This window comes from Euprymna scolopes, chromosome 22 (assembly GCF_053919585.1).
Source record: "Euprymna scolopes isolate OS-2025 chromosome 22, ASM5391958v1, whole genome shotgun sequence".
NCBI classification, from domain to species: Eukaryota; Metazoa; Mollusca; class Cephalopoda; order Sepiida; family Sepiolidae; genus Euprymna; species Euprymna scolopes.
In genome coordinates, this window is record NC_136503.1 from 91,546,409 (window position 1) to 91,572,965 (window position 26,557).

General features: G+C 31.4%; 1 protein-coding gene across 1 annotated transcript in view; it reads right to left on the minus strand.

The window, feature by feature from the left end:
- The window catches only part of LOC145243541 (polyribonucleotide nucleotidyltransferase 1, mitochondrial-like), a 1,193,685-nt gene that overhangs the window by 509,995 nt on the left and 657,133 nt on the right, over window positions 1-26,557 (minus strand). Inside the window, exon 18 of the mRNA XM_080106520.1 lies at window positions 20,545-20,708. Within this exon, the coding sequence (XP_079962646.1) occupies window positions 20,545-20,708 (164 nt within the window). The remainder of the gene's footprint in view (window positions 1-20,544; window positions 20,709-26,557) is intronic.

Here is a 26,557-nt window from a genome sequence, read left to right on the forward strand (position 1 = left end):
TTTATCATGCTTAACAGATTAATATTATACTTAGATATCTTCTTTTTGCATATTTATTTCAATTAGAACCTAGAATAAAAAATTCCCTGGTCAGAATTACCTAAGTACGAATTTTAATATAACTAGAGATAGAACTGATATAACTAGTTTATAAATTAACAATATTAATTTAGCTAAAAGGACACTAACTGCATACAACAAAAAGCTATAGCCTAGAAAGAATAGCGAGGGTAGTTTTGATAGCCATATTGGTGCAGAGTTGGCACTAGTAACTGATTTAGTAGGACTATCTATAATGGGGGAATTGCAGAAGGATATTCTGAACTTGTCAAAGAGGAGGATGATGCTTTGTTCTTTTTAATTCCACACATAGAAACCTGGGGTGAGGGAAAAATGATGCATAAATTTTTCAAAAAAATATATCAAGAAAATAGATCTTAAAATATTTATAGATATCAATCATCAGTCTTTTAATGTTACATTAAACTTAGTGAACAATTCATACAAATCCGTGTCATACTTTGTTTTATATAGACAATAATTCAAGCACCCACCTCTAGTTAAAAATCTATAATGTTATCTATTTACACCAGATTAAATAAATTATCATAGAATGAAAAATGATTTAATAAAATAAATGTATTATAATGACATCCTAATCAGATCAAAATATAAAGATTAGTTTAAATAAATCAGATTATGAATTAAATAAGGTTTATGTAACATGACTATGAGAAAAAATAGAAGTCAATGAAAAAAGCATGATTAAGAGAAATAAGGGATAGTACATTGGGTACGTTCAAAATCTAGTAGACACTTTTCTCCTCCTCACTACTTCTTTCTCACAGAAGATGTTGCGAGTTTATCTCTGCTCTATCATTATTTTTATGGCAGGTGCTTGAGTTTTAATTTATAGTTTCCTCTGTAAAACATTTACAACAAATTCCTGTCTAACTATGGCCACTTTTATACAGATAATTATGCAATCATTTTAATCAAAAATAGAATAAAAGTCAATAAATTTATAACATTATTTATATAAGTTCCAAGAATTCAAGATCAAAAAAGATTTGGCATCCAATTGTTTCGAAGACAGTTTAATTCAAATATGTCACTTTATTAGCCCTTTTTCACAACATCGCACATAATCAAAAAACATCTACAGTTTTCATTTGGTTTTAAAAAAGTATCCAGTTATTATAGTAAAAAATAGATGTACATACACTTTTAATAATGATAATAAAATTAGTAATAAAAAAATATAATGGATCAGAACAACAAAATCAAAATTAGGGAATAATAATTATAACAATAAGGTACAAAAGGTATATTAATACAAATCAGACAATTAGTTCAAACAAAAAAGAATCTGAATTTTAATTTTTGACATTTTTCTATGCGAACGAACAATCAATAAATTAGTGATTTAATTTTCATTAACCCCTCACCACCACCATTTAGTGTGCAAGAGAATAGCAGAATCGATTTCTGACAAATAGAGATCAAATCTAATTTTTTCATTTGTATACTTTTTTTTTACTTTTGTATACTTTTTTTTTTACTTTTGTATACTTTTTTACTTTTGTATATTTTTTTTACTTTTGTATACTTTTTTACTTTTGTATACTTTTTTTTACTTTTGTATACTTTTTTTACTTTTGTATACTTTTTTTACTTTTGTATACTTTTTTTACTTTTGTATACTTTTTTTACTTTTGTATACTTTTTTACTTTTGTATACTTTTTTTACTTTTGTATACTTTTTTACTTTTGTATACTTTTTTTTACTTTTGTATACTTTTTTTTACTTTTGTATACTTTTTTTACTTTTGTATACTTTTTTACTTTTGTATACTTTTTTACTTTTGTAACTTTTTTACCTTTGTATACTTTTTTACTTTTGTAACTTTTTTACTTTTGTATACTTTTTTACTTTTGTATACTTTTTTACTTTTGTATACTTTTTTACTTTTGTAACTTTTTTACTTTTGTATAATTTTTTACTTTTGTATATTTTTTTTACTTTTGTATACTTTTTTTTTTACTTTTGTATACTTTTTTACTTTTGTATAATTTTTTACTTTTGTATACTTTTTTTACTTTTGTATACTTTTTTTACTTTTGTATACTTTTTTTTACTTTTGTATACTTTTTTTTACTTTTGTATACTTTTTTACTTTTGTATACTTTTGTATACTTTTTTTACTTTTGTATACTTTTTTACTTTTGTATACTTTTTTTTTACTTTTGTATACTTTTTTTTTACTTTTGTATACTTTTTTTACTTTTGTATACTTTTTTACTTTTGTATACTTTTTTTACTTTTGTATACTTTTTTTTACTTTTGTATACTTTTTTACTTTTGTATACTTTTGTATACTTTTTTTACTTTTGTATACTTTTTTTACTTTTGTATACTTTTTTTTTACTTTTGTATACTTTTTTACTTTTGTATAATTTTTTACTTTTGTATATTTTTTTTACTTTTGTATACTTTTTTACTTTTGTATACTTTTTTACTTTTGTATACTTTTTTACTTTTGTATACTTTTTTACTTTTGTATACTTTTTTTACTTTTGTATACTTTTTTTTACTTTTGTATACTTTTTTTACTTTTGTATACTTTTTTTACTTTTGTATACTTTTTACTTTTGTATACTTTTTTTACTTTTGTATACTTTTTTTACTTTTGTATACTTTTTTACTTTTGTATACTTTTTTACTTTTGTATACTTTTTTACTTTCGTATACTTTTTTTACTTTCGTATACTTTTTTACTTTTGTATAATTTTTTACTTTTGTATATTTTTTTTACTTTTGTATACTTTTTTACTTTTGTATACTTTTTTACTTTTGTATACTTTTTTTACTTTTGTATACTTTTTTACTTTTGTATACTTTTTTACTTTTGTATACTTTTTTACTTTTGTATACTTTTTTACTTTTGTATACTTTTTTTACTTTTGTATACTTTTTTACTTTTGTATAATTTTTTACTTTTGTATACTTTTTACTCTTGTATACTTTTTTACTTTTGTATACTTTTTTACTTTTGTATACTTTTTAACTTTTGTATACTTTTTTTTAATTTTGTATACTTTTTTACTTTTGTATACTTTTTTTTACTTTTGTATACTTTTTTACTTTTGTATACTTTTTTTTAATTTTGTATACTTTTTTACTTTTGTATACTTTTTTTTAATTTTGTATACTTTTTTACTTTTGTATACTTTTTTTTAATTTTGTATACTTTTTTACTTTTGTATACTTTTTTAATTTTGTATACTTTTTTACTTTTGTATATTTTTTTACTTTTGTATACTTTTTTTTTACTTTTGTATATTTTTTTTTACTTTTGTATACTTTTTTACTTTTGTATACTTTTTTTACTTTTGTATACTTTTTTTACTTTTGTATACTTTTTTACTTTTGTATACTTTTTTACTTTTGTATACTTTTTTTTACTTTTGTATACTTTTTTTACTTTTATATACTTTTTTACTTTTGTATACTTTTTTTTTACTTTTGTATATTTTTTTACTTTTGTATATTTTTTTACTTTTGTATACTTTTTACGTTTTTATACTTTGTTACTTTTGTATACTTTTTTTTACTTTTGTATACTTTTTTTACTTTTGTATACTTTTTACGTTTTTATACTTTTTACGTTTTTATACTTTTTTACTTTTGTATACTTTTTTACTTTTGTATATTTTTTTTACTTTTGTATACTTTTTTACTTTTGTATACTTTTTACGTTTTTATACTTTTTTACTTTTGTATACTTTTTTACTTTTGTATACTTTTTTTACTTTTGTATACTTTTTTTACTTTTGTATACTTTTTTTACTTTTGTATACTTTTTTTACTTTTGTATACTTTTTTTACTTTTGTATACTTTTTTACTTTTGTATACTTTTTTTACTTTTGTATACTTTTTTTACTTTTGTATACTTTTTACTTTTGTATACTTTTTTACTTTTGTATAATTTTTACTTTTGTATATTTTTTTTACTTTTGTATACTTTTTTTACTTTTGTATACTTTTTTTACTTTTGTATACTTTTTTTACTTTTGTATACTTTTTTTACTTTTGTATACTTTTTTACTTTTGTATACTTTTTACTTTTGTATACTTTTTTTACTTTTTTACTTTTGTATACTTTTTTACTTTTGTATACTTTTTTACTTTTACATTTAATCAGTCAGTTTACTTTTACATTTAATCAGTCAGTTTTGGCAAATATTGCTGATACTGTGTCAAAGATTAAGACAGGCGTTTATGAGGTTTTCGGGAGACATTGTATCTGTTTTAATGGCGGAAAAAAAGAGATAAGTCTGAAAATGGGAATTTCTCACAAAGAGATTATTTTTCTAGTTGGATCTGGTGAGAATGAGTTTTAACTAACGTAATTGATTCGGACAGTCTCGAGAATTTGGGTTCCAAATGTCTGCTCGGAGTTGGGGACCCGGGGTGTTTTAACTCGGAGACCACCAAGCTAGTTTGACAGATATGTTCACAAAACAATAGAGAAAGGGAAAAGAATAAGAAAATAGAGGGATAGAAAAAGAAATTCACAAGAGAAGAAAGAGGGGGAATAGAAGATAATGGAGAAAAGGAAGGAAGATGCTTTTGATAAACAACGATCGCCTACTCGAAAATAGATAGAAGGGTTTTATCAGTCTTTGGCTAGCGAGCGAAGCGTACACATCGGCTCTCGCCCCGCCTGGGGTGAGAGGGGCAGAAATCTCAATAAGAACTAACTTGAAAAGATCTTGTTCTTAGCTAGAGAATTAACCTGATATCTCAAGTATACAACCTGCATCACGAAGCGCGGATAACGAAAACACGACTTTAAACAAATGTAGAATGATTGCAAATAATTATTTTATTTGGTTTAAACGAAAATGACCTCAGAGTTTTTTCTTTGTTTTTCGATTGCCGGAATAAGTGAAGATGCAGTTTATTTCAGGTATGCCCTGACGCCAAACGACGAAGACACATTCACAAAACCAGAGTGACGGCCAAAGAGGACAATGTTGCCACACGGACTTGGGGTCATGCACGTTTAACGTGCCTTGAGCAGTGGAGGTATGTTTTCCAGTGACCAGTGCGAGTCTGGTCACGCTGGAGGGGTCCACCACTAGACGATGCATGCCCGGGACACGAAAGTGTCACACTCACGTGCCAGTGACATATATCTGTTATAATCTGGTGCCGATGACTATCACGATCTGTTGCCGTGACTCTTGTGTCACAACGTGATGCGCGTGACTCGTCCCGTTACAGATTTAAATTAAGGCTAAACAGTCAAAAAGAGAGCATGATGTTCGAAAATATCATCGAAAAAAGCGGACCCTCCCTGTAGAAAAGTGCCCAGTTATGGATGAAGGAATTAATATTTTTGCCAATTTTTCGATATTTGACCGAAGGGTCAAATTTCAAAATGATATTGATCTCGTGAAAATCCGTCGCCTCTGTCGAAAGTTTTGGGCAGATATACAAACATACATACATACACATATTTAAACAGACAGGTGAGATTTATATTATAGATGAAAATATTGCTAAACCAAGCAAGATAACAAAGATGAAAAATATGCCAGATGAAAAGAAAAATTTGATAGTAAAAAAAAAACATTTGGTGCATTTTGATAAAAGTTGTTTTATTTTGTTTTGAAATTTTATTTACTAAATATCAGTATCACAGTTATTTGTGGCTGCATTAAAGCTATGAAAGGACAAAACATGCACTATGATATTTCTTGGTGTAAAGCATTGAAAATGAAGTTCACAAATCAGTGTCAATATAGTAAGTATTTTGTGCAGTTATAGTTTAAACATGGTAACAAATGTAATATTATCAGTTAATAACTATGTGGCATAAATAACGCCTATTTAACTGATGTCCCTTTAACATTGTGATGTGTTGATATACGTGTATATATACATGTTTTAACATGTATATATGAGCCCTTTTCTTGTAAGAAAAATATTAGATAGACTGAGATTCGAACCTTGTAAGCAAGTTTCAGAAATAGATTCAGAAATGGAATTTAGCATTGTTCAGTTCACATAAAATAGTTTAGATATGTTGTAGTAAAAGGAATTTTGATTGTTCAATTCTTTTTATGAAAACTGAATTAAAATAAGGTCATCTAGAAAATAACGAACAACAGCAAATTAAAAACATATTGAAAAATAAGTTAGGTCGAAAAATAGGTTAGTAAGAATTCTTTGTCTGCGGAAATGGTTTAGGAACATGTGCAAACCATGCATGTTCAGGCCATGTGTGTTGTTCACGTTTTTGGACATGTATGACGTCATGGCAGAAATGAATTCTCAATATAGGAGTCGAAAATGAGTTAGACAGAGTCGGAGTGAGACAGAGAGAGACGGAGTCCAGAGTCGAGTCCGGATCGAATCAGAGGAGGGTCCCCCTTTAGAAGCGAAGGGGAAAATTTTAACATGTAGAAACAACTTTGAATTCCTGAATGTGATCATCATTTTGTCTGTTCAAATGGAATAAAAGAACATCTCATATTTTTGTAACTGCCGTCTTCGTGTCGTCTTTCTACCAAATTGAAGTGAAATCATTTATATGAACATTGTTCCCACTGATCTTTATAATGAACTTTGTGTATAACTCATCTAAGTAATGTGTCCCCCTCTCCATCTAAGTAATGACTGTTTCTCCAGTGTTATAGAACTGATCAATCTCTCTCCACGCTAATATATGTTAAAAGAAGGAACATCCACAGAACTGTAAAAGGTATAAATGTCTTCTTTCTTTTCTTCCTCTCTGTAATATATGTATAAATGTATCTTCCCCTCATCAATATGAATGTCACCATCTGTTTCTCTCTCTAATATGGTCTCCTATGCAACATAGAAATGTGATCGTCTAGTTTCTTGAATGTGTGTATATTTTTTTTTATTATTACATTTTCACGCCAAATAAGGCAAATTGCCACTTTGGTGTAGGGGGCTACTATCAGGGGCAAGAACTACTGGGGTACTAAGTAGGGATTTGGGCAGCAAGATGTCAGTTCACGTATAACGTCTATTGATCATCTCTAGTGTTCATGTGTGGGATGATATTTTTATAACAGTGCGTAAGACAACTACTGTAAATGACAATTTACACAAAGTCTTTATCAAAGGGACGGGTAACATTGTTGATGAGATCACCAGCAAGAAACACATACCTTCACAAAGTTTCTTTCTTCTTTCTGAAACTAAAGATGCTTTTCATTCCAAAAGGGAAACGTCAAGATGTGAATTATATTTGGATATAATCATTTATTTTCATGCTGGGTCTCTTCTCAGAGTTTGGGCACACTTCGTACAAGTCTACATTTTACTATTCACCCCTTTCCACAGGCGTCAAGTCTAAACCTTGGAGCACAAGACTCCCGTTTGCCTGCTAACACATTGGGTATCGAACTAATCTTTCTACATGTATTTCCAAACCATCCTTGTTATGTCATTAAGTCCAGATGACCAAAGACACAAATTGGATGATCCACCTTTGTCACATATTTTTGTTTATGCTACGAAAACATTCCTTTTCACCAAGTTAACATTTTTGTTTATGCTAGTTATGAAAACATTCCTTTTCACCAAGTTAACATTTTTGTTTATGCTATTATGAAAACATTCCTTTTCACCAAGTTAACATCTTTGGGAATTATTTTAACATAAATAATTTTATCTGTAAATATTTATTTCACTTTGATAACATTCTTTCTGACATTCTACTTTTACAAATATCAATAACTATCATAAAATAATAGTCTTGATAACTTGATGTTGCCAGGACCCAACCATGCGACAAGTACAATTTAAAAGAAAAACAAGTGAAGCATGCATGTGAGTGCACAGTGAATGGGGCATAAAAAGAAATGAGTAGGTTCAGCATTTGCCTCCTCCCCCATTTAGCCCCAAAAGTCACCATATTTTTGTTTTCACTAGGATTTGACGTCCTATATGGTGCTTTTTTAGGCCTTAACATATGTAAATTTGAGTTCAGCACCATGCAAAACTGCTAAATAGACAGACACAGATAATGTTGGACAAATATAGTAAAATAGTCCCAAAAATGGGGTGTTTTTATTAGCTCCTAGGGCACACCCAAGAGTTATCGTGAAGTATAGACAAAAAAATTATATAGAAATCAGTTAATTTAAACTTTTCAGAAAGTTTCATAAAATCCCAGGCATCAATTTTTTTAGTAAGCACAAAAGTGTCAATTTAAGCAATTTTAACCTGAAAGGTATCCCTAGGGGGCAATCGGAGTTTTACCAAAAAATCCGTTCTGTTACTTTTTTATTCATATCATATTTAATGCTTATATGTTGAATGTTTAACTCATATCATGTTTAATGCAAAATTCAAAGGTGTAGTTATAAAGAAAAGTACGGACAGACAAACGGACGAACGGACAAGGGTGAATTTACAGGTTCACCCTCCTTTTGTCATGGGACCAATAAAATATTTAAAGTTTTAAGGGGGTTATGATTTTATAACCTTCACTTAGAGATTCGAGAACACTACACTTGTCTTTCCCAGTAAATTTTAGATAAGGATGTACCTTTAGAGTTTATGTAGATTATTTCACATTTCTTTCACACCCTATATATATATTTCTTATTTATTAACAATATCCTTTATAACATGAAATTATAAGTAAACAGTGTTCTTTTGTAAATTATATTTTTGGAATGAGGTAAAAAAAAATGTAATTTCTTAGTTGTCTCTCTTTGTAAAATAGTCTAACAAGAGTTATGGTTACTTTGGGGCCTTAAATGATAAAATTATTGATTTTAAGAATCGGACCATTCAAAGTAAGTTTCTCTTTTGTTTTTTCTTTTCATGCAGACTTATTACAAACAAGTACTAAATATTCTTATATAGTCAAACTAATCTTACAGATAAAAAATATTTTAAAAATCTGAATTGTCTCTTCACATTGATTTTTCTATTTTGCTATTTACAAAATAACAAAAGAATCAATAAACCATTTTTTTCTTTTGGCTTTTCCATATATTCTTTTCTAAATCTTTTTTAAAAGACAAAATAAGGGATATATTTGGCATGCAGTCAAATAGCAAAATCGAACCCTGGCTTCCTGATAAAACTCAATTGAAAATTGAGGTGTCAGACAAAAACGAGCAAACAGAGAGTAGTGTTAAACTCATTAGCAGTTCCACACAAAAACACAACAACCTGCACTAGATGTAACCATCCATTCACCCACGTAGCTGCAGCTAGATGCAACTCTACCCACCCATGCCTCCCACCTGTTTCTTTGAATCGAAGTCTTTTAGTTCAACTACTTAAATTACCTGCTAAGCAACTTATGTAAACACATCCATCAAAAAATTTAAAAAAAAAAAGGAAACATTCTTTTTTAAATCATCGATATTAGCTTGCTGATGTACACACATAAGTTATAGGCAGATATAGTGAGGTGTTTCTTGATGTTGGAATTATTTATAAAAGTGTCTGTTTATTTATCTGTGTATTTTGATCTGTTTTATAGTAACTCAACCCTTTGGGGTATTACTTAATGCTGATAAACGATTATTGGAAACGGTTATTCATAAATGATCATTTGTAACTAAATTTTTAGTTTAGCCATTCAAGAGAAAAAAAATTTGAAATAGCAGAAATTATATAACGTTGGTTGTGACTATGATTTCCATGATAACCATTGTTTTCGTCTTAATGGTCACTCAGTAAATGCAATCATTTAACATAGTATAACATGGACCTAGCAGCTTATGTGAATGGCGGCTTATCACATTATTAACTTGAATCGTATTGGTTGTATTACACATAATAGTAATTTGTTCTTTCCGACTCTTCGCCATTCTGTCATGAGGTTATATGTTGTTTAATAGTAATAGTAGTTTAAGTCTAAGGTTTTTGTTTTTATTTTTTTGTATATAGTATACATACTTAAGATCTCAAGTTAGCTACGATAGGAGAATGGAATCAGCCCTGTCCAAAGTACGACACCTCAAAACACCTGATGTAGAAAAAAGGTCTCATCTATGTGTGGTGTAGAAAAAAGAAGGTCTCATGATGTAGAAAAAAGAAGGTCTCATCCATGCGTAAAATCCGACTTGTTGTTTGTGATATGCTAACACTGAACTTGTTTAATCCTGTACTGAGATTTTCTACTTTCATTTTACTCTAAACTAGAAAATAGAGTAAAATGTTGCAAATACCATTGTTAACCTTATTTTTTAAAACATATATCTTAATAATACTACATGAGGAAAAATAAAAAAATATATATATGCATTCATCTACATACTTAGAATTAAATTATTATTTACAATTGACATGTGACAGAAAATGCTATTTAAAATTGAAGCACTACAAACTGAAAAAAGTTACTTGAAACTGAAGCACGACAGACTAAAGAATTACTATTCAAAATGGAAGCATAAAAGAAAATTTCTATTTCAAACTGACATATGACAAATCAAAGAAATTGCTATTTCAAAATGAACCATGATAGACCAAAACAATTATTATTTCAAGCAAAACAAACTAAAGAAAATACTATTTAAAACTGGACCATGACCGATCAAAGAAAATGTAATTTAAAACAGAATTATGACAGATTAAAGAAAATGTTATTTCAAACGGAAGCATCACCGATCAAAGAAATTATTAATACAATCTTGATTTATAGCTTTTTCAAGTTACATAATGTCGAATTCAGTCATTTTTGTAAAAATCTTTATAATTCAAGCACTGAATATACCCAAATATTTGCTTATTGTGGCACAGTATTTTTCATGATGTCGAATTATGTGTATAACATTGTAGCATCTTCCTGCCATGTATGAAATACTGACCGGAACTGCAACTCAGGATTAGAGTGAACTTAACAGTAATTGCCAATAATGGATAACTTTGTATTCTTAAAATCTCCCTTAAAATAGTAGACACAAGATTGTTATATGCAGGTCAGTTTATTTATGCACAAAAATGGGAGACATTTAAGTATATGCTGAATCCCATACAGAAAAATGTTACCTATAGAATTATTAATAAATTTGATAATACTTTAAACAATTCAATCATATTTAATGAACATCACCTATGCTTTACTTGTTCACTAACTCTCAGCAATAAATGTCTTCTTTTTTTTTTTTGCTCACTATCTAATGGTAAGCATTAATGATAAGCATACGACATGCAAACTTGTCCATGACACACCCTTCACTCTTGGCTGTGATGGCTCTCTTCGGCTAAAGTATAGTTTGTGGATTATTTTAATAGACATTGTTTAGGGTTATCACAAATATGTCTATCAAAACAGAGGAAGGGTTGAGGTCCAATGACTAAATCCCTTTTCTTTTTTTCTTTTTTTTTTTTTACTAATTCTATGAGTGGAATTTTCTTTTTTAAAGGAGGGGGGGCTAACGTGTTAAAACACGTATTAATGCATCAAAGATTTTGTCAAGTGAGTTATGTCTAATCAGTTTAAACAGGGACTCACAGAAGTCAATGTATGTATTAATGAATAAAACTCAGTCTGGCACAGAATTTCACATAAGTAGCAATAGATACACTTTTTTCTCTCATGAATCACAATGTATTTATTAGAGTTAAAGACTGTAAAGGAAAAAAGACAACATAAAAAAAGATAAATTTAGAAAACAGCCTTCCAATAATCAGCATTGCTAGCTTAACTAGGCATGCACTCAACAATACAAAGGCAACTAGTTTACATGATATTAGAATTCTTCCTGAAACCTTCACGCCCCTCCCCCCTTAATATAAGACATGTCAAAGCGTGTCTGTCAGTTGGTCAGCCAACACTTGTGTTATCACCGCTGAATGCACACACTGAATGAACATGTGTTGCTTATTAGTTGTCTTCGAGCATTCCTAGATATTTCACTGATTGACCACTCTGTTTATTTACCTGACTCTCCCCCTTCGCACTTTACGACAGTTAAACATGATGTCAGTTAACAGTGGAGAATACAACTAGCTTCCAAAACTGTGGATGCGCTTAAAATTTGCAATCATTGGACTTTTTATCTCTAGCTTTTTCTTTCGTTGTTTGTTTTTTTTTTTTCTATCGTTTCTCTCTTTCCATTTCTCTTTATTTTACACATTTTTGTCTTTCACTCCATTTCTCTTTTTCTGATTATAATGAATTTATTTCATCTTCACCCATTTCATTTTTGCTTTGAATATATCAGATTATTTCTAAATCCGAAAATGCTTTTCCCTATTCTTTCTTTCTCTCGATCTCTCTTTTCTTTTTCTCCTTATTCCGTCTCCATTCTTCACCAATCATCCTATTTTCTACACTTCACATCTCTGACTTATTCTTATTTTTCTATTTCTTTATCTTTCTTTGTCCATTCGTCTCCATTTTTTTCTTCTTACATTCTTTTTCTTTTTTTTTTTTTACTGTTTCTCTGTTTCCAATTCTGATTAATTTTTTCGTCACATTTTTTTCATTTTTAAAGACATCAGTGTAATCAGATTCTGTACAAGTAAATAAAATTCTGATAGAAATAAAATTATTTCGTCCAGAACAACTTCCGCACATCGATTACAATCCGAAAATGGTTGTATTTTCGTTCTTTTAAAGTTCAGTAAAAATAAAATCAGTTCACAAAAATACAAACAAAAAAAACAATTTAAAGCAATGTGAAATTTTAAAACTAAAAAATACAAAATAAACAAATGACAATTATTTCAATAAACAAAATTAAAAAAATAAAAAAGTTTTGATAAAAATAAACTGAATCTAAGTAAAAATGTAATCAAGTTTTTTTCTTTAAAAAGAAAATCGCTGTAAAGATTTGAGAGAAAAAGTAACAAAAAAGGTAAGTGATTTTTTTCATGCCAGGAAATTTCTCGCAGTTATTCTTGACTTTTAATTTAGGTCAATGATTGATTTTTGTAAATAAGTTCACTACAAAAAAGGGAAAATACTAATCTTTGATTGAACTAAGAGAAATGCATTTTCCTCAGGTTTCTGCACATAAATAATTTGCAAGAATCTTTAAATGCTAATTAACTTTTGATAAATAAAATTAATATTTTGATTTATAATAACTAAAGAAATGTAAATATTTACAAGGTGTTAAATAAGTCTGACAAAAACCAATAATAATGGATCACTTTACAAGATCAAGGTCATCAATTATATAAAAAGAAGTTGTCTGTCTAATAAAAAGTCATAAACTACATAAAGCTATACTTGCAAAACACTTAGATCATCACATTCAGTGTGATCATGGTGGAGTAAAATATTAGCATACGTTGTACACCAGTAAGGTTAATTAATATTAAAATAAAGACTACGAAATAATCAGTATTTGCTTTGAGTATCTTTATGAGAAAAGCATTAATTATGCATATTTGGTAATGTAAAAGAAGGTAATAGATGATAAATTATTGTGTAATCTAATTTTTTTCGAGGACAACCTGGATTTTTCTCTTATCTAAAAAGGATTTAATTATGTTAAGTATTCTACCAATGATACTGTATGATTTCATTTTCCTGAGGAGACCCTCATGCCATACCCTGTCAAAAGCCTTAGATATATCTAGAGCTACTGTTCTGCCCTCCTCCGCTTTGTCCAGTGAATGGTATATATGTTTAGAGATTACAGTGAGGATGTCTGCGGTGGAATGGGCTTGTCTAAATCCATATTGTTTGTCAGTCAGAAGTTTAGCATCTGTAAGGTGACGGACTAGAGCTTGGTTAATTATGATCTCAAATATTTTGGCAAAAAATGGGAGGAGGCTAATGGGGCAATAATTTGATGGATCAGTTCTTTCGCCAGAATTCTTGAATACTGGTACCACAGAAGCAGTTTTCCAACAACCCGGAAAGCATGATTCATTAAGGCATTTGTTGTAGAGTTTGGAGAGAACTGGAGCTACTTCGGCTGAGCACTTTTTTAATAGCACAGCTGGGATGAGATCAGGTCCACATACTTTTGAAGTGTCAAGGTTTCTTATGATAGCATGCACCTGAGCAGGGGTGATTTTTAGATCGTCTAGCATGGTGTCTGTCCGCAAAGGAAAGTCAGGCAGGGGGTGGTTGGAAGGGTCCAGTGTGGAGTTTGAGGCAAACTGGCTGGCAAGCATATTAGCCTTGTTGGTTGCTGAGCAAACAACCTCGTGATTGTTGGTTAGTGGGGAATTGTTGATTGCCCATTATTTACTACACTGTTGTAGATTTTCCAGAAGTCACGAGTTCCTAATTTTTGTGCTTCGATGCGTTTTTTAGTGGTTTCAGTAAATTCTCTCTTAGCTCTCGCTATTTCCTTCTTAATGTTACATCTAGCTTCTATATACTTCTGTCTGTTTGAACTGGACTTATGTTGGTTAAATCTGCGGTATGCATGCTGCCTTTGAGCAATGGCAGTTGCGCAAGTAGAAGTAAACCATTGGGGAGAGTAGGGCTTCCTATAAAATTTCCACATGGGAACATGTGCTTCAATTGTTGTTTTGAACCATTCAGTGTCTCATTTGTGCACTGTTCAGCAGGGAGAGAAAACATATTTCCCCACGGGGCATCTCTGATAAGATCTCTGATGGCTTCCCAGTCAGCCTTTTTATAATATTTCATTGTTTTGAGCACTGGCTCTCCAGTTTTGGGTCTAGAGTTTAGGGTGATTTCGACCATTATCACAAATTAACAGATGGTGAAAACAAATGACAATTTTTGTAACAATTTTTGTAACATTTTTTTCGGGTTTGTATTACTGTACACATAGATTTGAAAAAGTTGTCAAAAACAAACGGGTTTGTATTACTGTACACATAGATTCGAAAAAGTTGTCAAAAAACAAATATATAACAAATAAATGTTATCAAAGGCAAGATAAGTTACTTTTCTACCAAACTGGATACATTTTTCGTGTTTTTATTCAATGTAACATGTTTATTCAACTTGAAAACCATACAGTGTTTACCAATGTATTTGAACATTCAAGATGGCGTCTGATTCTCTCTTTAACCCGGTAAGTTTGGGAAAAGGTGTTATAAATAAAAAACCGGTTAAAATACTGTTAAAAACTCGCTCAATATATGTTACCGTGACATAGGTTGACATATATTCGGTGGGTTTTTAATAGTATTTTGTACAGTTTTTTATCTATAACACCTTTTCCCAAACTTACGGTGTTAAAGAGGGTGTGAGACGCCATCTTGAATTTTCCAATACATCGGTAAACACTGTATGTTTTTCGAGCTGAATAAATATGTTACATTGAATAAAAACACAAAAAATATATCCAGTTAGGTAGAAAAGTAACTTATCTTGCTTTTGATAACATTTATTTGTTATATGTTTGTTTTTTGATAACTTTTTCGAATCTATGTGTACAGTAATACAAACCCCATTTTTTTTATTAAATTCATCTTGTGATTGAAATTGGTGAAAATCTCACTTTACCTTATATATAAGATGAGCAGGACTACCTAGTGTTACTCGGGACCATATAAACAATGAGAAAATTGAAGTTGATTTTGAACATATTAGTTGTTCTTAAGATAGAGCCACATTTAATTTCTATCATTTACAATTTCGAGCAAAAGAATATTTAACCTAACCTAGGATGGGTATTACACATGTATGAAATAATTGTACCTTCCCTAGGATAGGTAATTTACAGCATGTATATGAAATAATTTTACTTTCGTGACAACACATATTTCCCAGGTGACGGCGAGTCTTCTGCTAATATATATCTCCACCTATCTCATTCAATGCCTGGTGCAGCCAGGATATTCTTCTAGTATATATTTCCATTAATCTCATTTGATCCTGGGTGACACCGGGTATTCTGCTAGTATATATTTCGACCTATTTCATTAATTCCTGGCTGAAGCCGGATATTCTGCTAATATATAATTCCATCAACCTCATTCAATAAGGGGTGACGTCAGTATTTCTGCTAGTATATATTTCCATCGATCTCATCCAATCGCATGTAATGCCGGGCATTCTGTTAGTATATATTTCCACCTATATCATCCAATCCTGGGGGATGCTGAGTATTCTACTAGTATATATTTCCACTTATCCAATCCTGGGCGATGCTGGGTATTCTGTTTATATATATTTTAACCTATCTCATCCAATCCTAGGCATGGGCAGGTATTCTGCTAGTATATATTTCCACCTATCTCACCCAATCCTAGGAAATACCAGGTAATCTGCTAGTATATATCTCATCCAATCCCGGGAGACACTGAGTATGTCGTTAGTATATATTTCCACCTATCTCATTTAATTCCGAGTGACACTGGTTATTCTACTAGTATATTTTACCACATCTTATACAATCTTGGGTGACACCGGGTATTCTGCCAGTACATATTTTAACATATCCCATTCGATCCCGGGTGATGCTTACTATTCAGCTAGTATATATCTCAACCTATTTCATTTCATTCTGCTAGTATATATTTCCACCTATTTCATTTAATTCAAGGTGACGCTAGGTATGCTGCTAGTATATATTTCCACTTTCATCATTCAATCCGGGGCTACATCATTTCTGGGACTGACTTCATACCCACCACTACACTATTAAAAATATACATTAAATAAAGTAATGTTTAAATCGTAAATCCTGGGTAGCACTGGGTATTCTACTAATATATATTTCCACATATCTTATCCAATCCTGGGCAATGCCAAGTATTCTGCTAGTATATATTTTCCCTTACTTGTCCAATCCCGGGTGATGCCGGGTAATTTACTCATATATATATTTCCACTAATTTCATCCAATCCAAGGCGATGCCGGGTATTCTGCTAATATATATTTCCACCTATCTCATCCAAACTTGGGTGACGCCAGGTATTCTGCTAGTATATATTTCCACCTATCTCATAAAATCACAGGAGACACCGGATATTATGCTAGTATATATTTCCACCTCTCCCATCCAATCCTGAGCGACGCAGGATATTCAGCTAGTATATATTTCCACCTATCTCATTCAATCCTAGGTGACGCCCTATATTCTGCTAATATATAATTCCACCTATCTCATTCAATCCAGGGCGATACTGAGTATTCTGCTAGTACATATTTCCATCCATCTCATCCAATCCCGGGTGACACTGGGTATTTTGCTAGTATATATTTCCATCTATCTCATCCGATCCTGAGCGATGCTAGGCATTCTGCTAATATATATTTCCGCCTATCTCATCCAATACCGGGGGACACCGGCTATTTTGCTAGTATATATTTCCACCTATCTTATTTTATCCCGGGCAATGCTAGCTATTCTGGTAGTATATATTTCTACCTATCTCATTCAATACCGGGCAATGCTGGGTATTCAGCTAATATATATTTCCATCTATCTCATTCAATCCTGGGCGATGCCGGGTATTCTGCTAGTATATATTTCTACCTATATCATTCAATCACGGGCTACGCCATTTCTGGGACTGACTTCATTTACCCCACCCCACTATTAAAAATATACATGAAATAAAGTTTAAATCATAAACTGTTTCAGCCATTTCCGAGACTGACTTCATATTTCTCTCCACCCCCCACTGTTAAAAATATACATGGTTTAAAGTATTGTTTAAATTGTAAACTGTTTCAGCCACTTCTGAGACTGACTTGATATTTCTCCTCCCCCTCTCCCACAGTTTAAAATATATATGGCTTAAAGTAATGTTTAAATTCTAAACTCTTTAAACCATTTCCGAGATGGACTTCATATCCCCTACTGCACTGTTAAAAATATACATAAAATAAATTAATCTTTAAATTGTAAATGGTGTCAGCCATTTCCGGGACTTACTTCATATCGCCACCACACTGTCAAAAATATACATGGAATAAAGTAATGTTTAAATCGTAAACTGTTTCAGCCAACTCCAGGACTGACTTAATTTCCCCCACGCCAGTGTTAAAAATATACATGAAATAAATTAATGCTTACATCATAAACTGTTTCAGCAAGTTTTTGAAATTAATACATAAAAACATTAATACGGTTAGGGATTAGGCAACCATTACTTCAACATAAATTTTGAAGTGTAGTATTTGTCTTAGCATTCCAATGATTTTAATCCCCTCCCCAACTTAAGCGTTTTTGCAAATATGTCCCTAATGTTCACTTGATTCATTTACAGCAGTTCACCCATGTGATTTTTGGAATATGACATCTTATGTCAATGTAGTACATCATAAATATATTATATGCATCTTTTTCATAGACGATAACTACATCATTACTGGAAGTAAACATGTCAGACTATAATCTCCCCCTACTTGAAAAGAAGGAGATTATTCCTGTGGAAATTATCTCATTAAACACTCACCAATCCATAAACTCACATTTACTATAATCTTAAGATATACATGTATAAGGGTTTAGGGAAACAGACGTTGATTAGCTCCTATTATCCCCTGCTTCCCACCGTACGCAAATAAACCATAGCATATATAGTGTTGTGGATTATGACTCAGCAGTTTAGAGTTTCATATTCCAATGATTTAATCTCCCGCTGCCCCGCTTAAGAAGAGTTTTTACAATTATTGTCATGAGGACATTATGGACAAAAATATGAACTCAGTTTTACTTGATCTATTTATGTGATTTTTGGAATGTTACAAATAAGCCCCTAGCATACACTTGATCCATTTATCTGATTTTTGGAATCAGCAGTTCATCCATGTGATTTTTGGGATTGTAAGAAATTTTGCAGGAATAAGCAGGCTCCTTATTGGTTGGTTTGACCTTTCACAATTTTGTTTCAACCTATCAGATTGATTGTTCTTACTAACTGCCAAGTGTATTCTTGGCGCTAAATTTATCTCTTAAGCCCGCTAGTTTTCACACAGACAACAGGTCAAAATGGATATACGAAAACTCACTTCAAAACCGCTTTGTCTCATTATGTTGGGTGAAATATTATATTGATCACACACTGTTGTGCTCTGTGAATTGATTGACTTTCATTATTACTTATAATGTCTTCCAGAGATGAAATTAAAGTCTACATTATCACCTGTCCTTTGTCCGTTATTCAGACGGTTATGCACAGTGAGCTCCATGATGACTACTGGATTCGCAGCATTGATCCTTGGAAGGCATCACTTATCTCATTGATCTATTGGACAGCATGGAGCGTTATGCGAAGATAAACCATAAACTACTACCCTTTCAGGGTGTTACCAGTCCTGCTCGGCAGATAACTAAAGATGACACATTTTTGCAATTTGGATCTTTTTACTTTAATAAAATTTACGTTGACGTTCAAAGGCAAGCCCGTTGTGATTTCTGATTGTTTTCTTTCATTCTGCCAAGGGCAAAACCAAGGTGAGAGAATATCTCACAGAATATGACATCTTATGTCAATGTAGTATATCATAAATATATGCATCTTTTTTAATAGAAGATAATGTTCGGGAGGAAATTATGCTATATAATACAGTTACTTGTTTTTTGGGCTAGGATCAAAGTGTACTATCTGTTCTTAGAATTCAATCGATTTCATCTTTCACTGCCACCCCATAAACACTTATTGTAACTAATACTAAAAAAAAGTGTTGAAGGTTTAAATCAAGGCTATTCAATCGAATGGGGAGCAAAACGCTCCCTTAAGTCAATTACGTTACAGGATGACTTTCAAAAATATCAGTGAAAAAAGCGACCCCTCCTTGTAGAAATATGCTCAGTTGAGAGTGAAGGAATTAATGTTTTTAGCCAATTTTTCTATATTTGTCGTCTGAAGAGTCACGCTTCAAAACGATTCCAATTTTGTGAAAATCTATCAAAAGTTTTAGGCATACATACATACATTTTTAAACAGACAGGTGAGATTTATATTATAGATAAGTTTAAGTATATAAATAATTTCTGTATTCAAACCCATCTCATATACTTAAATCATCAATGTTAAAGGATTAATGGATAAAAATTGAAAATTTTTCTGTCATGTCCTTGGATATCCAAAGTTATTGTGGATCTTCGTCAGTTCTTCTGAGAACATTGGGAGATTTCAATACCAACCAAGCAAAGAGATATATCATCCAGTTATTACTTCTCTATGGCTGCAAGACATAACTAACAAGGATGGGCAATTGGTGAAAGCTGGAAGTTTGTCAGTGATTGCCACACTCTGTTCCGACTGCTGTTTTCTATACCTGAATCTGTCATCTGTTTTGTTGCACAAAACCTATTTGATAATTAAGGCATGCAGCTCATCACTATGAAGGGAAATAAATTTGTGATGTAATCCTCCCTCTCTTTCTGCCTGGTAGGAGCTCACATGTGGAATCACGATTGGCTGACAATTTAGCCCATGACAGCAATGCATATCCTGCGTTCAGGTCAAGGAAGACATGCAACCAGATTAGGGTGCATGTTTTGACAATAGGCATTGCACAATAATGGATTAATGAAATCTTTATTGGAGTAAAACAAACATAGAACAATACTTCTTTGAAGATATGAGGCAGTTTTTTTTTTAAACACATCTATAAAAAATAATGATTCTTACCAGAATATCTGTGAGTATCTTGTATTCTTCAATGGAATTGGGTTTTGTCTCAGTGGTTTTTGTTATCAGGCCCATTGCTATGCCTGCCACTGGTTCAGCAATGGGTACGCCAGCATCCATAAGAGCTAAACTGCCCCCACAAATGGAAGCCATCGAGGAAGAGCCTGGTTAGAAAAAAATTATTATATTGATATTTGTCTTGAAAAAAAAAAAAAAGTGTTGACTGGAATGCAGTGAAATCACTCAATCAACACAGTTTTAATATACTTACTGTGCAAAAATATTAAAAACTAAAAACTTTTTGCACATAAGATTAAAAAGTACATTCTTCCATTCTGATTTTTTTATTCTATTTTTAGGTGATCATTGTAAATGTTGCATATAACACTGATTTGAGCTACATAATTTTGAAAATAAATTGTAGCGAAGTAAATCATTATATTGCCAATAACATGGTACAACAAATTAGTCAGAAGCAAAGTTTGATTTGGCAACTTAAATTATATATGGATTTAATTTTGAAAATCTGACACAGTTTTATATAATAGCTGAGTGTTCAAAAGAATTACATAAGAATTTTGAACTTTTGTTGAATAAAAGAGGGAATAAACTGGTTATTATTGAATTTTCTGCATATTATTTAAGCTAAACAAAACCAAATCAGATTGGGATCATGTAAAAACAGATGGAAATTTGATAGCAAGATTCATTATTCAACAGATCTTTTTTGTGAAAAACAATTTAAAGGCTTGTATTTTTCTTAGCTATAAATATTAATTAGGATCTTTTGGAAGTTATGTTATTACATTTAAAAGTATTATTTTACCCCTATGAAAGAGAACCCTTACAGCAACATACTTACATAGAGGTAGGAATTTTTTTTTTTTTTTTTCTGGTGAGGACGAAGAAGTAATTGCATCTACATACATGGGAATGGATAAGTCTATTCAACCCAATAATATTATGTTGGTGCAAAAATAATGTCGTTTTTGATGTTCAACTTCATGTAAAAAATTGACATTATTTTTGTACCAACTTATTAGAAGGGACGTAATACATATGAATAAAGAAAAAAAAAAGCTTACATATGACTGAGACCAACTATTTTTTGTTACCATTATGAAAAACTATGAAACTACTAGATGGATGGTGAAAAGTACATTTTCAAAAATAATAACAATGACTATACCAGCAATAACAGCGACAAACAACAGAAGGGAAAGGAAAGCTTGTTTTGATTTGTTTTTTTTTTTATTTCGATATTGAAATCTTAAAACTTTTTCTTAACTTTGCTTCTTTTCGGTTGAGAGTTTGGATAACAACAACAGCAACAACAACAACAATAGCAAATATAAATAGAGAAAGTGAAAGTTAAGTTTGTTGGTTGAATACAATTTTAGCGTTACAAATTCCAGAGAATTTTTTTGAGGATTGGCACTATTGCTAAACGAATTATTTTGTGCTAAATAGTATTTTTTTTTATTAAAAAAATAACCATTGTAAGCATAGAACAAAATATCGAAGCCGATTATTTTGTTTACTTTATCGCCATCATCGAATTTGAAATTTTATTTATTTATTTTTTTTTTTTCCCTAAACAACTGGAATGGACTTTTCTTGGTGGCCGAACTGTTAACGTTGCAGATGTTTTTTTTTTTTTGTTTTTTTTTTCACACTTTATTTTCCTACTTTTACTCATGACTCCGGGTTTGATCCTTCCTACTTACCTACCATAACATTTTTTAAAACTCCCCCCCCCCGTCCCGGAAACAAACACTCGGGCAACGCCGGGTACCCCCGCTAGTTTAAAATAAAGTAAAACAAACGAGAAAATTATTAAACAAGATTTAGTTTTTTTCCTTCAATGTGCATTAATATTACGCTTTTCTCAAAACTTATTCCATACAAATGTAAAATAAATGCTTAATAATGTTTGTTTTATTTTATTTTGTTTAAATCTTGTTTAATATTTTTTTCGTTTGTTTTATTTTATTTTAAATAAAAGGAAAATTCCACAACCACCCCCACTCCCAATTGGAGGAAAAAAAACAAATACTGTTTAATAATTTTTTCGTTTAAGTGAAAATCCGTCTTCTACATCGATTCAAATTCAAACAACAGCAAAGATAATGAGGATAGACGGGCCTCTCTTAAGCTGTATTAGGCAACCCATTTGTAGGTGTATCAGAATTTTTGACACCCCTAACACGAAACTGCGAATAAAATATAAAAAAACTCGTAATTTCTCCTTTAAAAGTGGGTTGTTTATTTTCTTTATGGATTATACTTCACAAATAAACTATTAAAGTTGTATAAAAAGAAATACAAATATTTTTTTTTTTTTTAAACAGTAATGAAATTAATTGAATTTTACGAGTTCAGTATTTTTCAACTTTTAAACTTTAAAAATCTATCAAAATTTTTCTATTGATTCAATTTTTACGCTATTTTCAGGGTCAATGTGAAATTTTATGCTCTTTCCAATAAACCAAATATAATATTTTAGACAAACGTTTTTTTTCACCACCCCCCATTTTGAAATGTCTATTAAAAAGTAAATAAATAATTTACTCACCAAAGTTTTATATATCACAAATTGAAGATAAAAGATCAATAAATAATATATTCGAATTTAAAACAAAAAAGAACAGTTTTTGAAAATTTACCTGTAAAATCCGAAGTTTAACACCTTTTTTAAAAAGAAAAAACACGTTGTTTGTATTTTTTTTTTCTATGAAACCTTGGTTCTTGTCCCTTTAATTGAAAAAACATTAGGGCTTGAATTACATTTTTCGAGTAGTTATAAGCTTGGAAAGACAGGGGGTCGAATTAATTCACGCCCCCCTATTTTGAAATGTTTATTAAAAAGTAAATAATTAATTTATGTGACAAAGTTTTATATATCACAAATTGAAGATAAAAGATCAACAAATAATATATTCTAATTTAAAACAAAAAAAAGGAATTTTTTTTGGAAATTTACCTGTAAAGTCCGAAGTTTAAAACCTTTTTTTTTTCTTTTTTTTTTTTCAAAACATGCCGTTTGTATTTTTTTTTTTTTTTTTTTAATGAAACCTTGGTCCTTGCTTCTTTAATTGAAAAAAAAAATTAGGGTTTGAATGACATTTTTCGAGTAGTTATAAGCTTGGAAAGACAGGGGGTACAATTATTCAATATTTTTCACAAAATTTCTGACACACCTACCCATTTAGTGATGGTATCACGATAAAAACACTCTTGATAGCCCTAGCGAAGCATCAAGTATTCAGCTACTGACAAGATTATGAACTACATTACAAACTTCACCAGGGTTCCAAATACAGAGAGAAAGAGTAAATTTGATTCTACTGCTAACATTGGTCAAGCCATTCTCAATCAAGTTACTTCCATTGAAAACTATAACAGAACAGCTCTAAACCCTTCAAGGTGGGCTGCATCTGATGATGAAGGAATGAAATCAAAACTTGTATCATGTAAAAACCATGCTTATATCAGCATGTTCAACACTAGGACACTTGAATCCACCATCTCGTCTTAATGAATGTGAAAAATACAAAGAAACAGAACATCGATATCATTACCATTCAAGAACATCGTTTCTTCCATCCTGATACTAACATTGAGTAGCGCAAGACAGAAGACTATCATCTAGTCACCGCCTCTTGTGTGAAAAACTCAGCCAACTCATCTGTAGGGGGTGCAGGCATTCTGCTTGCATCGAAAGCTATAGAGAATTTATCAAGTGTACAAAAGATATCATCCATAGTTGTTATTACCAATTTGAAGGGTAATCCTAAAACAACAGTCATATCTTGCTGTATTCCGCACAATGATAGTAGTGATGAGGAAAGCAATTAGTTTTACAATATTCAACGTTCTACTTTGGAGAATGTTCTAGTTCACAACTTTCTCTTAGTACCAGGGGACTTCAACAATAAGCTAAGAACAGATGATGCTAAATTTACCTTCCATGTAGAAACCACCTGTAACGGTGAGCATCTATCCAAGTAACACTAAGTTTATGAAGACCAAATGGCAGCAGAGCCCAGCTAGACTTCATACCATAAAAAGTGGTAGAACAGTATCAAGGACTGCCAAGCATACCCATCTTTCTCTTCTGTGGGATCTGCCACAGTTAAACTGAGTTTTAGAGTTGCGAAAAGACCAACTGCGGATCCCATGAAAACCATTGACTACCACGATTGAAATCTATCATCTCAATATGCAATAAATGTGTTTAACAGATTCCAAGAACTCTCAGTTAGATTCAAGGAACATAGATTTGATCTATAGAAAATTGATTAAAGCTAACGAGTAGGTGGCTCTATCTACACTCCTCAAAAAAAACAAAATCATGAAGAAGTCAAGTTAGTTCAGACATAAAAATCTCAGAAGCTTGAGAAAATCTCAAGAACATCTCCTTTATGTCTCACTATTACCCTTCTCCGAGCAACAAGAAGTTAACAGCTGCTAAAAATCTCTCAGCCACGCTTACCTTGAGGCAGAAGAAGCTTATATTAATGGGAAATAACTGACATTTCCCATCTTCATATCAATCAACAACACTCTGCAGCTTGGAAACCTATAAATGAACTAGCAGAAAGAAATCAAAACCTCCACCAACAATCAAAGGTGGCAGCTGCCAAGCAACGGTTTGGTAACTGGCTTTTTCCCTTTTAAAAACCTCCTTGGTAATCCCACAAATCTGCCAAACCATGTGTCCTTTCCAAAAGTTCCAATTAGTAGTGCTTTGAACATACCAACAAGAGAGTACACCATTGTAGAGTTAAAATGTTTTCTAAAGAAAGCAATGAGCAAAGCTCTTGGTCCAGACAAGATTCCAGCCATCTTGTGGAAGGACACTTTCTCTCATCAATTCTCGACCTGTGTAACTGTGCAAAGACTAGCCACGTTTCACCAACCATCTGGCTACGATCGCAAATCATTCCCATTCCCAAAAAGGGTGACTTGATAATACCGACGAAGTATCATGGTATTTTGTTGCTCCCTATAGCAGCAAAAATCTATAACAAGCTTCTTCTAAAGCATATTCACCCTGAAGTAAAGCCCATTCTACGCAAAAACCAAAATGGTTTCTGCCCAGGTCATCTTGTCAGCATCCGATAAGGCCAAACTATTTGCCAAGAACTTTGCAGCAAATTCTACCCTATGCGACGAAGGCTATCAACTCCCTATATTTCCTCCTATAACTCACAACACGCTAGGTAACATACAAATATCTATGCATGAGGTCATCAAGCTAATCAAGAACCTTGATTCCAGTAAAGCAACTGGTCCTGATGGTATTCCAATTATAGTTTTAAAAAAGCTACAACCAGAACTTGCCCCCATACTTACAAAACTGTTTAAGCGTTGCCTTAAGGAGAAGTGCTTTCCAACATCCTGGAAAACCTCATCAGTATGCCCTGTATTTAAGAATTCAGGTGATAAGTCATCTCCCTCTCGGTACAGACCAATAAGTCCCCTGTGTGTCATGAGTAAGTTACTGGAATCCATATTAAATAGAGAAGTAGTCAACCACCTCAGCAGAAATAACCTTCTTAGTGACATGCAATATGGTTTCCGTTCTGCTAGATCTACAGCAGATGTGCTAACGGTTATATCCCATAGGATTAGCGAATCTCTCGACAAAGGCTTCATTTGTAGGGCAATTGCTCTGGACATATCAAAGGCCTTCGATAAGGCATGGCATAAGGGCCTACTTCACAAAATTTCCAACTACGGTATAACTGAAAATGTTTTCTAATCATTAAATCATTTCTCTCTGATAGACTCATAAGAGTAGTGGTTGATGGGCAGAAATCAGAGGCCCACAGTATTAATGCTGGAGTCCCTCAAGTGTCCATCCTGATCTACATTAATGATCTCCCAAAACACATACTTAAATCATTCATTGACATCTATGCTGATGACATGACTATCTATGGCAACACATCAAAGGCTGTAAATGACAATGTTCTCTCTGATTCTCTCTCCTCAGATTTTGAGCGTG